The sequence below is a fragment of the Petaurus breviceps genome, unplaced genomic scaffold (assembly GCF_028583685.1).
Source record: "Petaurus breviceps papuanus isolate PSGF00001 unplaced genomic scaffold, PetGlider_PUasm1.0 38, whole genome shotgun sequence".
NCBI lineage: Eukaryota > Metazoa > Chordata > Mammalia > Diprotodontia > Petauridae > Petaurus > Petaurus breviceps.
Genome location: NW_027186304.1, coordinates 30842197 through 30860224, shown reverse-complemented (window position 1 = coordinate 30860224; position 18028 = coordinate 30842197). Strand labels below are relative to the sequence as shown.

At 38.7% G+C, this 18028-nt stretch overlaps 1 protein-coding gene across 1 annotated transcript in view; it reads left to right on the top strand.

Moving 5' to 3' along the window:
* The window catches only part of LOC138170408 (myosin regulatory light chain 12B), a 34313-nt gene extending 16590 nt beyond the window's left edge, over positions 1–17723 (top strand). Inside the window, exons 3-4 of the mRNA XM_069099710.1 lie at positions 3081–3242; positions 17031–17723. Coding sequence (XP_068955811.1) covers positions 3081–3242; positions 17031–17203 — 335 coding nt within the window. The 3' untranslated portion in view covers positions 17204–17723. The remainder of the gene's footprint in view (positions 1–3080; positions 3243–17030) is intronic.
* The last annotated feature ends 305 nt before the right edge of the window (positions 17724–18028 follow it).

Below are 18028 nucleotides of genomic sequence, written 5' to 3'. Positions count from 1 at the left end.
CAGTGGGAGAAACAGGAGGCAATATGTGCCTGGCAAGTCAAACCAACATTGATCATTTTCTCCTCCAAGATCCTAATGGAGATTGCCCAGGACCCTAAACCTAAGAGCCTTGGGATTGACATCCCCCCCCCCCCCCCCCAACCATGAGACCTGCTTCTAGTTCAGCCACAAAACCGTCATTGAGGGTCCAATGGCATCTGCTAGCCAGTTGCTTTTGTACTGGCCTTTGAGTAGATCTTTGGTTCTGCTCCCAAACATCTACCCTTACAACCTTTTATCTGGAAAACCCAGGACTCTCAACCCAAGAGCTTTTGGAAAAGCCTATGTATGCTTTCTTACAGCCCACTACCCTCAGCCCTCATCCTGGAATCCAGTCTTTACAGAAAGGATGTAGCCTTGCAACTACTATAGGTGTTCCTATAGGTGGTGCTATGACTGCATTTATTGAGGACCCGGTAAGAAAGTTCTTGGCACTATCAGTAGGTTAGACATCAGAAACTGAAGATTTTATCAATGAAAAAGACATTTGAAAAGATACATTACTATCTATTTTGCTGCTGCATCCTGAGGACCATGGTGCCTTTCCATATATGTTGTCTCCCCCATTAGAATGTGAGCTCTTTTACAAGCTATCTTTTCTCTTTGTATCCCTAGCACTTAGCATAGTGCTTTGCATACAATAAACACTTAATAAATACTTTATTCATTCATCAATCGTCCCTTCTTTGCCTCATAGCTTTCATTTCTACCTCTCCATTGTCTGCTTCTCTTCTATAAAAATGCTTGTCTCTCCATCTAAAAACCTCTCAATCCTTTAGAACTGCTACCCTACCATCTCCTTTTTACTGCCAAATTTTTAGAAAAACTAATCTGTACTCACAACCTTAGTTTCCTTACTGCCCACCTAATCCTTGTGATAATGGCTTCCTTCTTTCCACTAACTACACTGCTGTAAAGCTAAGCATGAGCAGCTTTTCAGAGGACTGCTGCTGTCAACAGCTTTTAGGATTCTGATTACAGAGTATAGTAAATTCTATTTATTCAATAACAAACTAAGACAAAACATTCAAAGAAAATCAAGGTATAGCATTCACAATGTTACAACTTCACGACTTAAAATAGCCATATTTTTTCACCAAAAATGTTTTTTTATAGTTTTCACCAAAATGGTCACATAGTTTTAAGCAAAGTACATTCATTTAGCCAATCACAAAGTCATTAATTCAATCACAAAGTACAAAAGTCAAAGTCCTTCATCTGTGGGATGCAATTAAGTTACAATATCATCAGTTACTACTCAGTACCCTCTTAAAGGGTAGTGGAAAGTACAAAGGCCATCCACCCCTAGGTCACAAGTAAGTTAAAATCCATCTGTCAGCATTAAATACCCAAAGAGAGGTCTTTTCATTTTGACTTGAGGCAGGCTCTCGGCTTCCATGGTTCCTCTTCCATGGTCCCAATCTAGCCAACTATCACCTGAGTTCAAAGGCAGACAGCTCCCAGTTCCTTGTCCAGCTCTCCATGCAGTTCCTGTTCCATATTGAAGCTCACAGTATCCAGTCTACCTCTAGTCCTTCACAGTTTCTTTTCCTGAGAAGACAAAGCCACAGACAGAGTACCAACACCACAGTCATGGGCTTCCTCTGGCAGCTCTGGCTGGCCCTTGGACACTCTCAGCATAAGTTCCATTTTCAAAATCAAAATCACTTTTTCCAGCCTGGGCCTCTCCTCTTCAGCCTTCGTGTTGCTTGTTCCAAGAAGCTCTGTGTCTCTCAGCTAGGGCTTTTCCTTATATAGTATTAACTCCTTATATAGTATTAACTCCTTCCTGTTATGTCAGCAACAGGGGTTCATACCTTCTGTTTTTTAATAGAGGCTTGATATGATTAACTTGAAACTAAGGACCAAGTACCTGTTAGCTTGCCAATACAAGGGGATCTTCAAATTTCATTACTATTACAACTGCTTTCTCTATGATCACCAGTAACCCTCCAGTTGCAAAGTGAGCTCTCAGGTTTGAACATTCTGAGAACCAAAACACTTTTTTTTTTTAAAGCAATTGGGGTTAAGTAACTTGCTCAAGGTTACATGGCCAGTTATTTTGTGTGGGTGCTAAGTATCTGAGGCCGGAACTGATCCCGGGTCTCCCAACTCTGGGGCCAGCGCTCTTACTCACTGTGCCACCTGGCCGCCCCAACCAAAACACTTTTTGCTGTCAACATACTTCCATAGTATCAAGGGACTCCTATCTCAAGTGGCAGTTGATGAACAGAAGTCTCCTTTTACCTCCAGAGCCAGAGCAGGAAAGTTTCCTCAAAACTATGTGGCTTGAAGAGATAGTTCCCTCTTGGAACTCAGAATGCATTTTCCCATAGAAATAATGAGAAACTAAAATATGATAGACCATTTTATGAGGAACCTAAGAATCTAAACAATACTTTTGATCTTTTTCCTGAGAAAATGTGTTTTCTAATAATCAATTTATTCGCAAACTTGGAAAATAATCCATTTGCAAGGTGGAGACTAACGTATAAAATAATAATAGTAAATTTATATAATATTTTATGGTTACAAAGCACTTATATGCATCATCTCACTTGATCTTCACAACAGCTTTATGAAGTGATATTCAAGTGATAGTGCAAGTGATATTCTCCCTAATTTAGACATAAAGGAAATCATCTCTAGAGAGAGATTTGTGACTTTCTAAGATCAGATGGTCAATCAATGGTCCATTGAGACAGGAAGACCAATTAATAGATACAACTGAGACTGAAAGTTAGATTTTCTGATTCTCAAATCAATTATTTTCCTACTACCTTACCTCCCACATGCAAATGGGTGTATAGCTTTAAACTAGATTTAAACATGCTCTCATGGTGATGCTTACATGGTGATGTTGTTTTTTACTCAAAGTAACTTTTGGTTTAATCTATATGCTAAGCTTTAATATTACAATCTTGCATGTTGAATAATAATTTAGTATATAGTAAGGTAATGATTATTATTATTATTATTATACTAGAAATAACTACATCACAGTTACTAAACTTAAAATTTTTTCATGTAAATTCTTTTAGGGAAGAATCCAACTGATGCATACCTAGATGCTATGATGAATGAGGCTCCAGGTCCAATAAACTTCACCATGTTTCTTACTATGTTTGGTGAGAAATTAAATGGAACAGATCCAGAAGATGTGATTCGAAATGCTTTTGCTTGCTTTGATGAAGAAGCAACAGGTGGGTGCTAACTATGAAATAGTATCACATAGTTATTTTCAGATCAGCTGCAAAATTAAGATGTGTCTAGCTAACTATGTTAATGTGAAGTTTACCTAGACCTTCGACCACAATAGAACTGAAGATTCTAGTTGTAGAAGTAGCCTTCTCAAATAGTTGACAGCAGGAATTAAAATCTTTGATTTTGTAAAACTTGTCAAAGGATATTTCTAACTCTATGTTCACATCCACGTCTATTATTTTATTGATATAGGTACAACTTCTACCAATACAGAGTATAACCCCTCTTATAATTTAGTAGATAATCTTTGAGAATTAATGGTGCCCTAGAAAAAAATCACTACTTTGATGCTAGTCTGGTGATGAGCCTCTAATTAATGACAGTTTCTCCTGAGGGCTTGATCTAATTTTGCGTCTTGTTGACCTCATTAGCTCCCATAGGTGTTATTGTTTGCTCTGTGCCAATGACTCACAGAACTGTACAGGCTGTTCCAAGCATTAATAGCTTAAAATTGCAATAATACTTTTGGAACACCCTGTGTATCCCACCCTAGCCTCTTCCCTGAGTTTCAGTTCCTTACCACTAGCTGCCTAGTGGACATTTCAAACTAGATCTCCTATAAGTATCTGAGATGTATCTAAAAAAGAACTCTTTATCTTTCTCAAATCCACTCCCTTTTTTGAAGTTCTTATTTTCCGTAGAAGACACTTTTTGATCATTTAAGTTTGTGATCTTGGGGCCATCCTAACTCCACGATCTCTCTTAGCCCACATATCTGGTCACTCACCTAGTCTTGTCATTTCTGCTTCTGTGTCATCTCTTTGTATCTGGCTTCTCCTCACACAGACACCGCCCTAGTGCACACCCTCCTCACCTCATTCCTGGACTATTGCAGTAGCTTCCTAATCTCTCCGTCTCTTGGTTCTTCCCACTCTATCATCTGCGGAGCTGCCAAAGTGATATTCCTCAAACACAAATCTCAACATGTCACTCCTCTACTCAGTAAAGACCAGTGGCTCTCTATTATTTCTAGGATCAAATACAGGCTCTTCTGTTAGGCTTTTAAAACCCTTTACAACATAACCCCAAACTACCTTTCCAGCTTTAATATATTTTCCTTCTCATCATGCACTCTATGATCTAGCCAAACTGGCCTTTTTGATGCTTTTTAATTTTTTTTTTTAGTTTTTAACATTCATTTCTATAAGTTTTAAATTTTCTCCCTCTCCCTCCCCACACAACTTGCAATCTGATATGGGTTCTACACATACATTCCTATTAAACACATTTTCACATCATTTGTGTTGCATAGAAGAATTATAATGAATGGGAAAAAAAAACAAAATAAAACAAAAAAGAAAATAGTCTGCTTCCCTCTGCATTCCAACTCCATAGTTCGTTCTCTGGATGTAGCTGGTATTTTCCATCATGTGTCCTTTAGAATTTTTGGGGGTCCTTGCATTGCTGAGATGGGCTAAGTCTATCAAAATCAGTCCTCACAAACTGTGGCTGTTACTGTGTACAGTGTTTTCCTGGTTCTGCTCTGCTCACTCAGCATCAGTTCATATAAGTCTTTCTAGATTTTTCTGAAGTCTGCCTGTTCATCATTTCTTATGGCACAATAGTATTCCATTACATTCATATCACCACAACTTGTTTAGCCATTCCCCAATTGATGGGCATCCCCTCAATTTCCAGTTCTTGGCCACTGCAAAGAGAGGTGCTATGAATATTTTTGTACACATGGGTCCTTTTCCTATTTTTATGATCTCTCTGGGAGACAGCCTTAGAAGTGGTATTTCTGGGTCAAAGGGTATGCAAATTTTTATAGCCCTTTGTGCACAATTCCAGATTGCTCTCCAGAATGGTTGGATCAACTCAAAGCTCCACCAACAATGAATCAGTGTTCTAACGTTCCCATATCCTCTCCAACATTTATCATTTTCCTGTTTTGCCATGTTAGCCAATCTGGTAGGTGTGATGTGGTACCTCAGAGTTGTTTTGACTTGCAGCTTTCTATTCAATAGTGGTTTAGAACATTTTTTTCATATGACTATAGATAACTTTAATTTCTTCCTCTGAAAACTGCCTGTTCATATCCTTTGACCATTTACTTTTTGATGTTTTTTACACACATTGTATTTCCTTACCTTTGTTTGGTAGTCCCCCATGGTTTCTATATACTCATTTGTACATGTTGCCTTTACCTATAGAATGTAAGTTCCTTGAAGTCCAGGATTGTTTTATTTTTGTTTTTGTATCCCTAGCTGCCTAACACAGTGCCTGGAATGTAGTAGGTGCTTAATAAATGCTTGTTGATAATTGGTTGATTGAATGATCTTTGGACTGTAGACACATAGTCAGTTGGCCTATACTGAAGGACTTTCAAGCTTAGAAGTAACTGCTAAAAATGATCATTTTTCTGGCATAGCTTCTGAGAACCCAGAGTCACTAATGCCACAAGGAGAGATCAGAAGAGACATTAATGAATTCCTTATTAAAAGTTACATAAGATCCCATTTAGCATAAAACAGAGAATTGTTGAATTGAGTAAACTTCATGAGTCTACCCATATTTTTAGTTGTATTCCTCTCTCAACTAAATGTAACTTTTGTTTTTCCAGTCTGCCTTTGTTTATGCTATTATATCTCAACCACTCTCCTCTTTATTTTTTATCTTCTCCAGGCCAAGAACTGTTGTATGATTTTTAGGCAGGTCATTTAATAAGCCCTTCTATGTTCTGTGCACTTTGCTAAGTTCTAGGGATACAAAAATAAAAATGAAACAGTCCACACTCAGAGAGCTAACATACTATCAAGGAAGATGTAAGTATATGCAAAAAATAAATATGAGGTAATTTAACAAGGGAAATCACTAGCATCTGCGAGGAATCGTGAAAAGCCTTATATAGAAGGTAGTGTTTAAGCTGAATTTTAAAGGAAGCAAGGGATTCTGAGAAGTAGACATGGGGAGAGTATATAGTCCAGGCAGAGGGATAACTAATGCAGAGTCACAGAGGTAGGAGAACAAATGTGAAAGGCTTGTTTGGTTGGACCATGGAGTATGTAAATAGGAGTATTACATAGACTGCAAGGGTGGCTTAGAGCCAGCTGGATAGGACTTTGAATGTTAAACAGAGGAGTTTGTATTTGATCCTAAAGATAATGATGTAGTTAGACTTTTGTTTTAGGAATATCACTTTGATAGCTATGTGGGAGATGTATTGGAGAGGTGAGAGACTTGAAGCCGGGGCACTTTTCCCCATTCCTCTTAAATCTGCTGCCTCCCATCCAATAATTATTTCCTATTTATTCTCTATGTAGCTTGTTTATACGTAGTTGTTTGCCTGTTATCTCCTCAGTTAGACAGTGAGCTTCTTGAGAACAAGGGCTATGTTTTTTGCCTTTCTATGTTTCCCCAGTGCTTAGCATAGTACCTGGCACATAGTGAGTGCTTAATAAATGTTTAATGCTGGATATGAAATATGATTTTTTTTAATTTCACTTTTTAATTTAAAAAATTATTTTATTACACACACCCCCACCTATAATGCCATTACAGGGCATTATAGGAGTCTAGGTATCAGATGAATAAGGCCTATACTAAGTTATAGTCTTGTGAATAGCAAAAGGGAGAAGAATTTGAGAGATATGAAAGTAAAATTGGCAAGATTTGGCAACTGATTGAATATATGAGGTGATTGAGAATGAGGAATTGAGGTTGGCACAATGGTTATGATCTAAATGACAGGAAGGATAGTCATTTCCTTGGCAAAAATAGGAAAGTTCAGAAGTGGGTTTTAAGGGGGGAAGATAAAGTCCTTTTTTAAAAAAAAAATATCTTTAGTTTAAGATGCCTATGGAGCATTCTGTTTAAAATATCCAATAAGCAGTTGGTGATGAGGGACTGGAGCTCAGGGTGTGTGTGTGTGTATGTATGTGTGTGTGTGTGCGTGTGTGTGCGTGCGTGTGTGCGTGTGCACTCACATGAGTAGGTAGGTAAATAGATATGGATTTGAATAGATAGAGATAGAGATTCTGTGAGTCATTTGCATAGAGATGATAATTAAACCCACAGTAACTAATGAGATCACCAAGAATGAGAGCATAGAGTGGAGAAAGGAGGCTTCTAGAACAGTAAGCAGTCCTCGAGCTTTATTAAGCATATTTAATATGAGCTGGGCACTGTGTTATGGGCTTGGGATTGAGATGAAAGGTAAAATGGTACCTGCCCTGGAGCTTGCATTCTAATGGGGGAAATGACATATACATCTTAGGTCCGTATAAGACAGATATCGAGTAAATGGAAGGCTGTCTCAGAAGGGACCACCAGTGGGGGGACTGAAAAAGGCCTCCTGCAGAAGATGCGACTTCAGCTGAGTCTTAAAGGAGGCCAGAAGGCCTATGTGAAGAGGGAGGAAAGTGCAGCCCTGGGGAACAGCCAGTGAAAAGGCATGGATGGTGACAGGATGCAGTGTTAGGCCTTGTGGTTGGGTTGTAGAGAGATTGGAAGAGAGTGAGGGGTAACAAGACCAGAAATGCAGAAAAGGGCCAGATTAAGAGTTAATAAAAGTGCCAAACAGGATTTTTATTTTTATCCTGGAGGTAAAAGGAAGACACTGGAGTTTATAAGCAAGGAGGTGACATAGGGGCAGGAAGTACATGATGTTAAAAAAACAGATGGGAAATAGGTCAAGAAGTATAACTCAGAAAAGATGATCAGATTTAGGATTTAAGAGTTTATTGATAACCTTAAGTGAGCAGTTTAAGTTGCATGAGGTTAGAAGCCAGATTGCAGAGAGTTTAAAAGAGAGGGTGAGGAGAGGTGGTGGAGTGAGTTAGCAAGTGTAAACAAGTTTTTTCTAGGAGTCTGAGAGAGGAGGGGAGAAAATAAAGGATCTTAGAGTCTGGTGAAAGTTATTTTTTAAGGATGGGGGAGGACTTGGGCATGTTTAAAGGCAGTAGGAAAATAATCAGTACATAGGGTGAAATTAAAGTTTAGAGAAAGGGGTGGTAGTGGTGGTGATTGTCATTCTTCTAGAGAAAATGAAAGGATATGGGGTCAAAGGCCCATGTAACCAGTTGACTGGCAAAGAAAAGGGCCACCTCATTATCAGACACTTGAGAAAAGAAAGAGAGAGTGTCAGGTGAAAAAAGAGAGAAGGTGCTTAAGTCAAATGCCAGTATTCTCTGTTAAGTTAAAAAGAAGTTCATCTGCTGAGAATGTTGGGAGCATGGGGAGATGTAGGATGCTTTGAGAAGAGAAGAGGAGGGTTGGAATAGCTTCTGTGAGTAGTGAGAGAGGGAAATAGGAAGAAATAAAAGAATGACTTTGCTCTGGTGAGGTGGTGAGTAAAGGTAATGACAGTGCCTACGAATGACCAGGGACACACCACCTGGGAACAGCAGGTATTGGATCCCATCAAATGGAAGGCATATGAGAGAGGAAGGATCCAGAACGAAGGGAGGTTTGTTCATTATGAACGGGAATCCCACTGGGCACAGTGGAGGGTGAGTAGAGTCGCAGTAGAGCATGAGTAATGTGGTATTGAGAGTGCAGATAAAAGAAAAAGTAATAGGGTTTGGAGGTAGTTCATCCCTAGGCTGCTGTGATTCAGTAATTCAGGGGGAAGAGGAACAATTAGTGTGAGCTCACTAGCCACTGGGCAGAAGTTTTCCTCCTCCCTGACTGCTCCTTGTCAGTCAGCTTCTTCTCCGTCTGTATATTTTTGTGTGGTGATCGATCTTATCAGCTCCCATGGATTCAATTATCTTCTCTATGTCCATGAGTCTCGCCCTCGCCTCTCTGCTGACATCCAGTCCCATATCTTCAGTTACCTATTGGCCATCTTGATCTGGAGGCCCCGTGGGGGCCTTCATCATGACTAAAACTGAACTCATTATATTTCCTCCCCAAACCTCCCCCTTTTTAACGTTCTTATTACTGTTGAGATTACCACCGGTCACCCAGGCTCAAAAACCCAAGTGTGGTCCTTTGTTCCTCACTCGCTCTCACCCATTCCCTCCCCATAGCCAGTCTGTTGCCACGCCCTTTGGATTTTGTCTTTGTAGTATCTCTTTAATATGCCTGCTTCTCTCCTCTTCCACGGCCACCACCCTGGTGCTAGCCCTCTTCGCATTGTGCCTGGACTACAGCAATAGCCTGATCTATCTCCCTGCCACAGGTCTCTCCTCACTCCAGTACACTCTCCACTCAGCTATCAAAGTGATCTTTCTAAAGTATATAGGTCTTACCATGTTACCCTTCTTCCTCCTCCCACCCCCACCCCATCAGTAACCTTACATTTACTCCTAGTCCTCTCTAGGGTCAAATATAAAATCCTGTTTGGCATTCAAGCCCTCTTTTCCATATTCTTAAATCCCCACATATTCTCTGATCCAGTGAAGGAGTCACTTCATCTTCCAACTCTGGGCATTTTCATTGCCTGTCTTGAAATTTTCTCCCTCATCATCTCTGCCTTCCTGGCTTCTCTGACTTACTTCAAGTCTGAGCTAAAATCCCACCATCAATAGGAAGCCTTTCCCCATTCCTCTTAAATCTGCTACCTTCCATCCAATAAATTTCCTATTTGTCCTCTATGTAGCTCATTTATACGTAGTTGTTTGCCTGTTATCTCCCCAGTTAGACTGAGCTTCTTGAGAACAAGGGCTATCTTTTTTGCCTTTGTATGTTTCCCCAGTGCTTAGCACAGTACCTGGCACATAGTGGGTGCTTAATAAATGTTTATTGCTCGATGTGAAATACGATTTTTTAATTTCACTTTTTAATTTAAAAAATTATTTTATTACACACACACACCCCTACCCCACCACCCCCTCACTACTTACCTCCAAAAGAAAAACAAAGATCTTGTGACAAAGATCCCTACTCAAGCAAAACTAATTCCCCAATTTTCCATGTATAATAAAAACTATGACTTCATTGCATCCTGAATCCATCACCTCTTTTATCAGAAGAGATGAGTAACATGCCTCATCCTCGGTCCTCTGGAATCTTGGTTGGTCTTCATGTTGATCCAAATTCCTAAGGTTTTCTGTGTTGTTTTTTTTTACCATGTTATTGTTATTATAATGTTCTTGTTCTGTTCACTTCAGTACTGTCATTACAAGTCTTCTAAGTTTCACTGAAACTATCTCATTTCTTACTTCACAAGCATCCTTCACATGCACAGTAATATTCCATGATTCTTATACTATGATTTGTTTGGCGATTTCCCATTTGATGGGCACTCTTTTAGTTTACAGCTCTTATCTACTACCAAAAATGCTGCTATGAATATTTTTCTCTTTGGTGTATAAGCCTGGCAGTGGCGTTGCTGGTCAAAGGATATACACAGTTTAACACCTTTTTAGGCTCAGTTCCAAATTGCTTTCCAGCTGTGTGCTGTACATGAATTGTGGTGCCCTCCCCCATCTCTGCCTGGGTGTATGTTTTAGAGTCATCTGGACTGCTCTTCTTCACTGACTGGGTGCAGTATGATATGCTGGGTCTTGATCTCCCCTGATACCTAAGAGACATACTGTGTGCAGAGCACAGAACTAGGCACAGTACAAAATAGTAAGCTTAGATAAGACATATGACCTACCTTCTTGTACCTTGTAGTCTAGTAAGGGAATAGGACACAAACATAGTATGATATACAGTATTAATCATAAATGCATTAAAGAATTGCAAAGCAGAGTGCTCTGTGAGCTGTGATGTTTCTTAGAGTTAATGGCATTGTAGATAGGCTTTACAGGACAGATAATTATTTGATAACAATCAACATTCCAGGCATTTGGAGCAATGGGAAAGTGTAGAGTATATTCTAGAGTAGAGCCCTATGAGGATGGAGTGTAAAGTTCATGTAGTTAAGGCTAGAAATCAGGCAAAAAACATTTGTTGTCTACTATGTGCACTGTACTTGGTGCTGGGGCTGCAAAGATGAAAATGAACATTTTGCCTTCAAGGAGCTTATGTTCCCAGATTGCGGAGGGCCTTGATTTCTGGGCAGAGGAGTTTGACATTTAATGGGTGACTATTGGGGAGCTACTGAAGACTTTTGAGCAGAGGCATTTTGGAAAGCAACTTGGAGCTGTGCCCCAAAAGTTACTAAACTCTATAATCCTTCAACTTAGCAAAAGAAGTGGGAAGATCTGTCGGGCTGCTGGTGAAGAACAATAGTTGTGAGATGTTAGCGGAGGTCTCTGCTCTAGTCCATCCTCCATATAAGCTACCAAAGTGATTTTCCTTAGTAGTGTATCTGACTGTTTGCTTTCCCACTTAATATACAACTGGAGTTCCCTATTGGCTCTAGGTTAAAATAAAATCTTGTCTGTTTGGCTTTAAAGACCTTTCACAACTTGCCCACAACCTATATTTTAGGTTCATTATATGTTAGTACCTTTCCAATGGTCCAGCTCCACTGACACTATCTCTGCCTTTACCCTGGCTGTTTCTTATGCATGCAACTCACTTTCTCCTTATCTCTGACTCTCAGAACTTTTTTCAAGATACAGCTCAAGCACCACTTTCTGTTGAGAGTTGAATTTCCTGATTCGTTACTGCTTTTTCATTCTTACTTGAACGCATTCTGCACATACTTATATATGTGCATGTTGTCTATCCCCAATAAAATGTTTGCTCCTTAAGAGTATTTTTCATTTTTATCTTTGTAAAGGGCCTGACACAAGGTAGACATTTAATAAATTCTTGTTGATTGATTGATATAGAAACTGATTGACTCTAAGAGGTGAGGAAGAGGGGTCAGAAGTAACTTCAGTGTTATGAAGATAAGAAACAGAATTAATGGGGCCATAAAAAACAATGAAGTCATATCAGAGCAGATTTGAAGCAACTGTCAGGAAGTCTCCTCTTTATGAGTTCAAATCCACCCTCAAACACTTACTAGCTGTATGACCCTTGGCAAAACACTCCAGTATCTTTGCCAAAAAAAAAAAAAAAACCCAAATGGAGTAACAGAGAGTCAGGCATGACTGAAAAAATGACTCAACAACAGGTAACTGGAGATGGAGGTCTGGACATCAGAAAAGTGGTCAGAAACAAAAATTTGGAAGTTGTCTGCTTAAAAGGTGGTAGTGGAATCTATGGAAGCAAATGGAATTAGCAAGGGAGACAGAATAGAGGGAAAGCACATAGGGTTTAGGACCATTCCTGGGGAATACTTGGAAAAGGAGTTTGAAAGAGAATGAGAAGTATCATCACAAGACATAGAGGAATGGTTAAGAAAGCTCCAGGAGAATGTGATGTCTTTTAATGTGTTTTTTTTTTTTGTTTTTTTTTTTTTTTTATAATCGGTGTTGAATATTTTTCAGATTGCAACACGAGTTGTTTTTTGGGGGTGTGGTGATGAGTATCTGAGCCCAGATTTGATCCCTAGGTCATCCCGACACTGGGGCTGGTGCTCTTACTCTCTGAGCCACCTGGCCGCCCCGATGTCTTTTAATGTTAATGAAGAAGATGCCGCAGAAAATAAAAGATGGTAGTGCTCACTATGTGTCACAGGCTGCAGAAAGAAGAAGTATGAGGAGTGAAAAAAGGAATATTAGATTTTCCAATTAGCAAAAAAAAAAAAAAAGCAAGTAAGTAGAGGTGTGAGTATAAGAGGAAGTGAAAGCATTGGGTATAGGCCTCTGCTGAATTTTTTGACAAAGTTAATAGGAAGAGGGAGATACAAATATTGCTAAATGAGATAAATGTGTCCCTAGAGTAGGTAGGAGTTTTGAGAGTAGAGATTTTGTTGGATGCAGTTTGCTGAGACAATTCTTGTTCTCGAACATATTAACATCCCATTTATGGTTTTATCTCATAATCCAACAGCTCCTTTTATAATGCTAAACAAATCCCTAGGATTTGTGTCATTGAGCTTAATTCTTTTGGCTCTTTCCATTGGAAAACTGTACTTTCAAAAGCAAATATTCTTTTTTTCTCCCTCTCTCTCTTCCCTTCGCTAGAGACTTACGGTATTCAGTTCTTCCCCTAACTTCCTGAGCAGCCCTCTTCCTCAACCAAATGATTGATTTTCAGTTTCCTGTTTCTTTGAATGTTTTCTAGTTTTCAGTTTAACAAAGATTTTTTAACAGTTCATCTCTCATGAAAGGGAAAAATCTTGATCTATTATATGGAATATATTTTTTTCTTATGGTCTTTTTGTTATTGCTAAAGATGTGATAACCTATATTCCTTAACTTAGTAACTTAGCTGCAAATTTTTGCTGTGTTTCTCTTTCACTATTAGGTAACCTTTCATATTGATGATTGTATGTCACTTGAGTTATTGCCACATTTTATTTGGTGGTTTTAACAATTTCCACAGTCAAAAATTTAAAGGCCTGTGATAAAATTAGTTGCTAGCTGCCTCTAAAAGGGAAAATTTATTATAACATTTGAAACAAAGCTATTCTTTATTAGCTAATGTCCAAGACTAAGAGAAGTATTATTGCCTGATGAAAATAGTATTTTCAATGTAATTTCAGTTTAAGGAATAAAATAATTCCTTAGGACATTGTGAAAACGAAGAACTTTCATTTCAGATTATTGGAATACTTAGGTCTTTTTGTACTTCTAAGAAAATTCCTGTCGTAGTATAGAATTACCTTTAATATCTTGTTATTTATGAAACTTTTGCTGTATTAATTGATATAAAAATGATGCTGTATTACATTCAGTTCCAAATATATCCCTCCCTTCCTCTCCTGCCTCATCCATTACTACATATGACAGACTGTGTAGTATTTCACACCCTCTGCGTCAGTCAGGGAAGATGCACTCAACTTTACATAACAGCAAAAGCAAATAAATATAATTTACAACTTTAAAATACAGTTCAGCACATATTTAAGTGCCTATTATTTGCCAGGCACAATATGGAAAAAGTCATTTCTACACATATATCCATAAAAGCTTATTATTTTTGTCTCCCTTTCTGTTTTTTGTTCATGTCAATATTTATATCAGAATCATAGATTTAGCATTAGAAGGTCCCTTAGAAACCATGGAATCTAACAACCTCCTTCCCCCCTTATTTTACAGATGAGGAAACTGAGATATAGAGATAAAGTGTCTGTCCAGTCACAAAGCCAGTAATTGAGGGGTCATGTGAACCTTAGTCTTCTTGACTCCCAGGGCTGGTGCCCAGTGCACGCATAAGCCAGTTAAGCCAGTTTACCTCCCTATTTGCACATCTTTCTTTTTATACAGTAGGTTCTGTTTTCTTCTCTTCCCTTCAGATAGACCTTTGCAAGTTTCTTTATATTCTACATATTTATAATTTTTCATGGCATTTAGTATCCCTGAATGCCAGAGTTTTATCTCATTGTTCACTGACCATTTTATAGTTAGATTTTCAGTTCTTTGCACTTAGAGATAGTACTGATATGTTTGTATGGACAAACTTTTCCCCTCATTACAATAACTCTATTAAAGTAACCTGTAATTATTTTAATGACTCTTGTTGTATGCTGCCAGATTGTCGTCTAAAAATTTGGTAGCACTTTTGCAACTCTGTATGCTTGTTTCTTTATAATTCTATCAGCTTTGAGTTTTGCTACAAGTTATTTTTTGCTCATTTAATGAGAGTAAAGTAGGATCTCAGTTGTTTCCATTTTCATTTCTCTGTAATTTGGTTGAAGATTTTTTCAGCATTGTTTACAGTTAAGCATACCCTCTTGAAAATTCTTTGTTCATGTCCTTTGACCAATGTTCAGTCCATTATGGGTGGTTGAGTTTTTTCCCTAAATTTCCATATAGATTCATAGATCCATTATTAAAATTTTAATCTTACTATAATCCATGATTACACTAAAATAATTTTATCAGAATTTCATTTAATCACCACCCAAATGGTATGTTTTCAGATAATGATAAACATCAGTGGAAAAAAAAATAGAAGTCATTGAAAGAATTATTTCTAAAGAGAGATTTTAACTTCAGAGGCTCAAAATAAAGCAAAGAACTGAGCTAATTCCTTGCTTCAGTTGTCCATTTTACATTTGTAAATGATAGCCTCATTTATAGCTATATCTGCAGTTTCCTCTTTTAGTTTCCTTATCTGTAAATGAGGGGATTGGACTAGATCAGGGGTGGGGAACCTGTGGCTTTCTAGGTCCTTGGGTGCAGTCTTTTGACTGAGTCCAAGTTTTTTGGGGGGGAGGAGGAGAGGGCAATTGGGGTTAAGTGACTTGCCCAAGGTTACACGGATAGTTTTTGTTGTTAAGTGTCTGAGGCTGCATTTGAACTCAGGTCCTCCTGACTCCAGGGCCCATGCTGTATTCACTGTGCCACCTAGACCCCCCTGAGTCAAAATTTTGCCGAAAAAATTCTTTTATTAAGGGGATTTGTTCTGTGAAGTTTAAATTCAGTCAAAGGGCTGCACTTAAGGACCTAGAGGGCAACATGTGGCCTTGAGGCTGCAGGTTCTCCACCCCTGGGCTAAATAATCTCTGAAATTCCCTTCCAGATTCAGTTTGGTGATCCTATGGATATTTGAAATATTTTGTGACTTGTGTCCTAATTTAAGAAATTGACAGTTTGTAATATAATGCCAAAAGAAAGGCAACTTCCCAAGGTTCAAAATACCAGCATAGGTGCTCTCTATTTTATTCAGTGACCAACCAAGAACAGAGAAGATTAAAACATGACATCATTCAAAATACAGCATTTACTAAGTGTGATTAAATAATCTCCAAGTACTACCCCACCCCAGGACCTTCCAATCATTCAATCAATTACAAAGTCTCCGTTCTAAATACTTCTCCACCCCTAGGCTATACCTTAATTAAGTCCACCACAAAGCCCCTCTTCTCAAATGGAGATTAGTTTCCAAACATAAGGTCAAAAGTTCCCCACCTCTGGGTCACAATTGAATCTACCCCAGAGTTACATCAAGTTTAAACACAGCACTTAATACCCAAATGGAGGTCTTTTCTTCATCTTGACATGAGGCAAGTTCTCAGCAATCTTAGTTCCTGGGGAGACAAGGCTCAGCAAGGCCACAAGATACTTTGCCAGTCCCTTCATGAATTCATCCTCTGTAGAACAGCCCTAGAACCCCTGAACACATTAGCAAAGCCCTCTCCCAGGATTTCTGTAAACATACAACAAGAAAATCCTTCTTCAGGGCTTCTGAACCAACAGAAAGGCTCCCAGACCCCTGCAACAACAGCACTGTCCTTCACCAGTGGACAGTATTCACTCTGTCTGCAGGACAGTCTCCAGACCCCTGCAACAACAGTACTGTCCCTCACCAGTGGACAGTATTCACTCTCTGTCTGCAGGACAGTCTCAGGGCTTCTTAGTGAACAGCCAGGTTCCAGGACTTCTTCAACAAAAGGACTGTCTTTCACCAGTGGACAAATCTGGCAAAACAACATCAAAACAGACAGACAAAGTACCAGCAAAACAGCCATGTCTCCTCAGTCCTTGGCAGCTCAGGGGGCAGGTCTCAAAAGTCCAGGGCAATTCAAAGCGGCCACCAGCAATTCTCTTAGTCTCTCTCTCTCTCCACGAGGTGCTGCTTCCAAAAAAAATCTTCCGCCTCTCTCTAGTGTCTCTCCAAATCTACATCACCAGCTCCTCCCAGTTCAGGACTTTCTTTTCACATCAACAAGCCCATCCCACAGGTGGGATTAACAAACTCTGGGTTTTAACACAATCAATTTGAAAACCAAGCCAATACAGGGGAATCTTTAATTGCCATTACTATCACACAGTTGCAGGAAGATTCTGGAAAATGTTCCCTCAAACTCACTTTTTTTTCCTTGTTTGTAGGCACCATTCAGGAAGATTACCTGAGAGAGCTGCTGACAACAATGGGGGACCGATTCACAGATGAAGAAGTAGACGAGCTATATAGAGAAGCCCCTATTGACAAAAAGGGAAATTTCAATTATATAGAGTTCACACGCATTCTTAAACATGGAGCAAAAGACAAAGACGACTGAAAGGAATCTCACCTATCAGTTTTTCCTGTTTCATTTATGTTTCATTCCCAAGACTCCTTTTTTTTCCCTGATAGAGCCTGTTGCATACACTTAGCTTCACAGCCTTGGCTTTTCCTCATGTATTTATTCTAGGCCCTTCTACCATAATGTGTTTGTGTAATCAGACTGGAAATGGGGATGGTGTAAATTGTTTTGAAAAGAGTTTGAAAATTAAAAAAAAAAAATCAGTGAATGTGAAAGCCCAGAAAAAAAAGAATCTCAGTATTTCTGGTTTTGCTGGATTTTTACATTTTTATAATATAAATTGCTATTTTGAAATAAAGATTATGTCAATTCAAAGTAAAATATCATGGCGAGTTAAACAGATGTGTGGGAGTTTGGGGAATTATTTTGGGGAGATTTTCAACTTTACATGGTTCAAATCACGTGGTTAAGCTGGTTTGCCAATGTGAATACTGAACAGTGTATATGTGGACTTTAAATATTTAACATCAATGTGAAGTAAAAACTGTTGTGCCTACTTGGACTTTTGTCATGCTTTTAGTAAGTTCGGAATTTGAGATTATTACATAATTACTTAAATTCTTCAGAACTTGTTTTTTTACTTAACATTTTACCATAAAGTTTAATCCTAGAACATGAGGAAAGAAAATATGTGGCGTTCACTCCATTTTCCCACAAGCCCTAGATGACTCAAATTCTTATCCACTGAAATGAGAGCTCTTTCAGGGCCAGTATGGCCAACTCTTATTTAAGTGAAGAATGTATAGGTCATTTTTGGCACCACTCATTTATTCCTAGGTGTCCAGTAACTGGAACAGCTTC